The sequence below is a fragment of the Temnothorax curvispinosus genome, unplaced genomic scaffold (assembly GCF_003070985.1).
Source record: "Temnothorax curvispinosus isolate PA1 unplaced genomic scaffold, ASM307098v1 QBEX01005340.1, whole genome shotgun sequence".
Classification (NCBI taxonomy): Eukaryota; Metazoa; Arthropoda; class Insecta; order Hymenoptera; family Formicidae; genus Temnothorax; species Temnothorax curvispinosus.
Window position 1 is genome coordinate 1 of NW_020215120.1, and position 6601 is coordinate 6601.

At 45.0% G+C, this 6601-nt stretch overlaps 2 protein-coding genes across 2 annotated transcripts; both read right to left on the bottom strand.

The window, feature by feature from the left end:
* Window positions 1-1622: 1622 nt before the first annotated feature.
* Window positions 1623-2975, bottom strand: LOC112454797 (uncharacterized protein F54H12.2-like). Its single transcript, XM_025016388.1, has one exon. The coding sequence runs from the start codon at window positions 2973-2975 to the stop codon at window positions 1623-1625; it is 1353 nt and encodes a 450-aa protein (XP_024872156.1).
* A 1564-nt stretch (window positions 2976-4539) lies between these two features.
* LOC112454798 lies at window positions 4540-5670 on the bottom strand. The gene has a single exon (XM_025016389.1). It carries the CDS (start codon window positions 5668-5670, stop codon window positions 4540-4542), a length of 1131 nt encoding a protein of 376 aa, XP_024872157.1.
* Between the last annotated feature and the right edge of the window lie 931 nt (window positions 5671-6601).

Below are 6601 nucleotides of genomic sequence, written 5' to 3' on the forward strand. Positions count from 1 at the left end.
TTATTACATAAAATAATACATTGATACGGGTGAATAAGTATTTTTTTTAATTATTCTTAAAAGTACACGCTTGAACATGACAGCATTCAACGTGAGGTTTTACGCATGCGCTTTTATTATGAAGAAAAATTTTACGAAATAATTTTACAATCAAACGATCATTGCGCTCGCAATTGTCGCTAAACAGATTAAGAAACTGACAAAGATTATAGCCGTTACACATGTAATATAAAAATACACAACAGTATTGTCCGCAAGTTTGAGAGAGCGTTCCTTGTAGCGTCACGGTGTTCCATCGATGCGTAGTGGAATTTCGACGAAGGCGTAAGAGGAATCTGGAGTCCAAAGATGGTAGTCCGTAGCTATCGAAATACGTTCCTGCTCCTTGCTCGTCGATGTAAAAAGTGACCCAATGTTGACCGGGTCGATCGTGATCGTCCGTGTTAGCGACGATGGCTGTCGATCTCGTCCACACCCTCGGCAGTCTGTCGGCAGGATATACACCCGCATATCTGACACTGAGATGATGCAGCGCATGTAAGATTTCTAGCGAGTTCATTTTTTACACAGCGAGGCGGTGATCGCACGAGAGGTATTATTTGTATAATTTCGGGGTTTACCTCTTTTGGAGTTGTTGCACTAGTGTTTTTGGATGGAGATGGATGTATCGGTTCGTTATTGAAGATGTATTCTTTTCTTACGCCCGCTACTGAATAATAGACTTTTGCTACTTCTTCTTCCTCTTTCTCTTCTGTCTCGTTATTTTTTTGCCACTGTTTTATTTTTATAGCGATGTCACCGTCGGTTTTTTCACCCTCGTCGTCGTCGTCGTCGTCGTCGTCGCTTGTGTCCAAATTTACGTGTGAGAGATTTATAGTATCGTAGGTCGAGCCGATGCTGCTGCTGCTGCTGCTGCTGCTGCTGCTGCTGATGCATTCGCTGTTGTCTCGCAAGACTAACCAGCGTTTCAATTTGAAAGCGTTACGTAACGCACAAACAATTTTGTCCGTAGTCGAAACACGAAATCCGTGATGTGAGCAGCGTTGACTGTACTCTCGGGGCTCCGGTAAACTTTTGAACGGTGGAGAAATTTCTTCCAGATTATATATGTTTCTGGAAAGTAGATGACTCAAGTAACGAGCCTTTTCCACACCTCTGCAGTAGATGTAGCGCACTTGTCGCGTAATTTCTCGCAGATGTAACGTGAAACATTTGAGATTGGTTTCACCATCGAACCACTCGATTCCATGATAATTTCGCGAAAGCCAGTTATTCTCACGTCTTGACTTTTCGGGTAGATCGTCAAATGGATAGGGAGGCGTCATAATCCAGTGTCCGGCGATCGCTGCGTTATTCGCGACAACTGCGACTTCTTTCGGAATAAACTTTCCGTTGACATCACGGAAACCTTGTATGTCGATGACCAGATCCATAGTTCAAAATGTACTTTCTATTTTTTCAAGCGAAGCGTCGACGTCCGTGTCTCGAGTGAAACTGAATCTCTCTCTCTTTTTGCAGGACTTTACGCAGAAAAATGTGATGGGTAAATAAGTAGTGGTGGCGGGGTAAAAATAAAGCATGTACCGTAAAGCTGAGAAATATTATTTGTCGACATTTGTCATTTAACCGGCAAAGTCGACGATGATTTGACGAGTGGAATCGATTTCTAGAACATTATCGAACTCGGCGTAAACGATACAATTAACGGTTGTGGTAAGTGCTTTTTCAAATCGCACTTCCAGTCGTAAACTGCCATGTTTCACAAGGTTCCAATGGCCGGCAAAATTTGCTGATAAGTCTGGTGTAAGATCAAAGGCGAAAAGTGTGAATCCTTCGGCGTAATCTTCTCTACTTATAGAATTACCCTCGTTCAAAAAGTGTATACCGGTTCCCGAAAAAAGAGTGTGATAAGCTTCGACGTAGAGTGGCTCGTCTTTCGAGAAGCTCGGCTGTAGCGGTCTACTGGGAATTTGTATACCGTCGGCGTATAGCGAAAAGAAATTTATACCGTAGTTTTTGAAATTAAACGGGTTTAATTTTCTATCGCCGTTGAACGCTCTGTTATCGACAAAACCGACTATTATCCGTTTCGGCAGTTGACCGAGTATTACATTGTCTAACGATTCTCCTACGAGACCCGCGTGAATGGTAAATGTTTTAACTTCGACTCTCGTAAGGGGATATTTGGCGGTAGTTTGGCTCAACATTTTCGCATGCGCGAGTAAAATGCCAGGACTTATTTTTGCTCTTCTCACTAGCAGACTGGCGTTTAAAATGCGTATTTTCGACGTCGAAGTATTTTCCATAAGGCAAAACGAATCCTTCGAACGAACGAGTCTCATTCTAACTTCCACACCGTTAATTAAAAATTTATCTTGATTGAAAACGTCGCAATGAAGATGACCCATGAGATCTAGCGCGTGTCCCTCGTGAATGTAACGAGCGCGTCTCACGAGAGCCGGATTTGGTGTTTCTGAATCTACGAGTGCGTCCATGAGTCCGGGGGTATCCATGTCCCACAGACAAGTGGTCAGATGGGAAGTTTTTGCGGGTGAAGAATAATTTAACAACGCCTCTATGTACGCGCGGTACGCGTAAGCGTTGTTTGGGGGTGAGACGAGCTTTTGATTGAAATATACGTCGATTTGATTGAACATGGAATGCAGTAAATGATTTACGGGGGCTACTTTGAACGCAATTCCCCCTGGTGTACTTGTTTCGTTGTCGCCACCGCCGCCTGCTAAGGGAGAAGTTTCTACGCGTATGCGAAGACTCAACATGGTGTGAGTGAGGTCCAGGTAGTCTTCCCCGTGACCGGGTATGACGAATTCTATAGGCGCGTCGTCCCCGAGGGAGGTTATGGGCTTGTAATAGATCCATTGCGAGCTCTCGATACTAGTTCGAGTGGGTGGCAATGAGAAGAAATCGAGTTCACTTTTTAAACACTCGTTCGAATGTGTGTGGAGAAAAGACATGCTTATCCTCCTTCTCTACTCCTTGAATTCTTGGTTCGTGCGCGCGCGCGACGATTAAGAGAATATGTCGGATACGCTGCGTTTCTTGACGCTAACTCGACGACGACGTTGTCTCGTAGCGGTGGTAGATGACTTTCTGTTTACAGCACGAGTATTCTTCTTCTTCGATGATTTTTTGATCGTTGTTCTCTTCTTCTTGCCCTTTGATGATTTTCTTTTGTCCGTTTGAGGACGACGACGTTTACGAACTGCGACGCGACTGTCGTGGATGCCGAGGGGAAACTGAAACGCTGAATTTTTTGCGGTTACTTTATACCCCGATCCCTTCATCAGGCTGCTTATCTTCTCCTGTGCTTTTCTTTTAAGATTTCCACTCGATTCCTTGAGGCGAGTTTTGAGCGCCTCCTTCAACGGTGTATTATTGTCGACATCTTTCATCACATTGATACCCGCGCGTAAAGCTTCTTTACCGACCGCACGCGCGCCTCTACTTAGGAAAGGCAGTACCTTTCTGAATAATCCGCCGAGAAAACTACCGATTCCATGACCTCGTTGATAGCGTGCTCCGACGAAAACTCGTAGAATTCCTCCGCCTCGTCCGCTCTGATGTGAATCGTAATATTCGTAGTCCATTGTACTGAAATTAATTTTTATTCTTTTCGACGACGACACTCCGCCACGGTCTTACTGGAAACGTCTAAAGTGCAATGTCACCGTCAGCGTCCCGGATTCGAATGGTATATTTTTTCCGAGTTGATCTTTTATATCTATTTCAATCGTGCGGAAATTTGTTTTGCGTAATGGAATATAATGCAGCGGAGAGAAATGTTTCACCTGATTTGTTCCGTAAGCCTCCACGTGATTATAGCGGTATGTCTCGACCGGCACTATTCGGAGAAGAGGAGTTTGCACGTCTCCTGTTACATAAGGCTCGCAAATATCGCAATAAACGAACATTTTATCTGGAATACCGCGCTGCAAACTACAAGGTTCACGACTATAGAAAGCTGTTTCGCGTGCACCTTTACTTTCGTTAAAAAATCCAAGTTTAATATAATTTGCAGTAAACACTTTTTTGGAAATAGGATTAATTGCGTTGCGCCTGGCATATAATTCGCCATAGTATACGGGATTATTGAGAAGAACATGACCTAAACCGAGTATTTGTAGAAGAGTATCGGAAACGTTCATATAATGTATTAGTTTGCATTCGCTTGCGTTACAGTTAATGCTGATGAGGATTTTTCCTCCAGTCTTCTCTTGCTGATCCAAATAAAAGTGAGAGTCAGCTTGTTTGCATGTTTCATTAATCGCCGAGATAAGTTCTGCGGTATTTTTGTAAAGACCGTACCATATTGTGCCTTTCCTCGCCACCTGTGCTTCTTTCTCCCCCGGTTTAGTATCGAAGAAGTAGATTTCATTTTCTTGATAGCGCAAGTGTGAAAGAGTACTTGGAAATTGAATCTCGCTAAGCGCGACTTCCCATTCGCCGTGTAAGTGAACAGTTTGAGGTAATTCCGTAACGAATGACGAGGTTCTATTTTCCGGGAAATAGCGCATACTGCTATTGCTCGGAAGTACCATGAGAAATTGATCGTCCCTCATCTTGAGGAAGAGAAGTTAAATTCGAAGCGGGGATCCAAGTGTCGAACTTGCTGGGATAACCGCGCCAGCTAACTAACACCTGTTTATTAGCGCCGCGTCCCCTGGTCTTTATCACGCGATCGACGATAAACTCTTCTTCCCGCAAGTTTTTCTCAACTCTAGCTAATTCCTGTTCATAAAAAATACCGTCTATGACCTCATCCGCTAAATCGCTCAGTTCGTACACGCGTGGTTTTTGCCACTCGAGAACGCGGTGAATTCGAAATATCTCTTCACTCCACCTCGCCTCGTATCCTTTCTCGAAGGTAGCTTTTGCTCTACTGACGCGAACGAGTTCTCCGACGTTGTATTTAGCTTTTCGCGCGCGTTTCATCTTTTCGCTCTTCCTCCATCGTCGAACTATATTTTCGCGCGCGACACGAGCGTTTTCTCTCGTAACGACAGCCGGTTGCATTCTGATGGAGGAATGACGGGCGTGATTGTAAGCGCTTACGATATCTTGCAAAACATCGACGTAGCGCCGCGTATTTTTATGAGTAAAATAGCGCCACATTCGCTCCTTTAACGTTCTGTTGAAGCGCTCGACGGCAGCTTTGATATCCGGATTACGGGCCACGCGAAAACGAATGTCGTTTTCTTCCAGAAACTTTTGCGACGGACGTCCGATAAATTCTTTACCTTTATCCGTTTGTAAGTATACCGGTACGCGCCCGTCGCTTTTCGAGAGCACGCGCTGGAAAGCCGTCGTCACGTGCTCACTCGTTTTGTCTCGTAGCGGTTCTACCCAGGCATATTTACTAAGTACGTCTATAATCACCAGAACATAGGAATATCCGTCGTTGTAACTTTTGAGATTTCGGAGCTCGATCAAATCGGCCTCCCACAGATCGTCGATATTCGACACGTTGTAATGCAACCGTGGAAATTTTTTGCGCGATGGACGATGCAACGTGTAAGCGTCTTGCGTTTCGAGCCAACGCGTGACTTCGTTACGGGAGAAATTCGGTTTAGCGGCGCGCGTCAGATTATCCGTTGCTGAATAGCCCGCGTAATGTCGCGGATCGTAGTAGAATTTTTCAAGTTCCGTCATTTCTGTTTACTCCAATCGAGTAAGCGTCTTTTCTTCGCCTGCTGCTGCGAATCAACGGTACTTTTCGGTGTCTCCGACGGTGTGGAACTCCTGAGAGGTCGAAATGACGCGATATTCGAAGAAGAACTAGCGGTTAATAATTCCTTATTTCTCACTAGTATCGAGGGGACGTTTAAGACGCGAAGTAATCGTGCGAACTGAAGTCTCCCCGTTGCTTTCACGGTTTTTCTTTCGCGCAGTCTCGTTTATCAGGTCGTCGATATTCGAATCTTTTATAACGCTGCCGTCTATAGTGACGACTCCATCTTCGTTCCAGCTAATTCTACTCGGAACTGCTTTATCGAACAAATACTTTAACAATAAGCGAGCATTCGCGCGATAAGTTTTTGGTACGCTATCCAGTATTTTTTTAGTGCTTTTCGACATATTACGCTCGTTTGACGTGACGGTAGCAGCAGCAGCAGCAGCAGCAACAGTGGCGGCGGCCGCGACGTCATTTTTCGCCATAATACCGCTAGAGTGTGAAACCGAATCGAGATCACGCGTTGTCGTCGTTTCGTAGTCGTCGTCGACGTCGTTGATGTCGTCACGACGAATATCGTTGTCCGCATTTTCGTCCCCTTCATCGTTGCGCGCGTCCCGATTTCGCTTTCGCGCTACACGAACAAAATGAAGATATCGCCAAAGTGCCTCTTTATATTTTTTCCATTTCTCTCCGACGTCGAGTGGTAAGGGTGAATTAAGAATGAGACTCATCTCCGCATCGAGTCGCGATAGAGGTGTTCCCGGTGTACGCACGGAAATATTGGTGTTCTCCGAATTTTCGCTATTTTCCTTCGTTCGTTCGCTACCGACGGCGGCAAACGCGGTGGGGAGCGTTTGTTGTGATAATTGACGCTGCATTTTTTCGAGATTTTCCGTAGTGATCAAA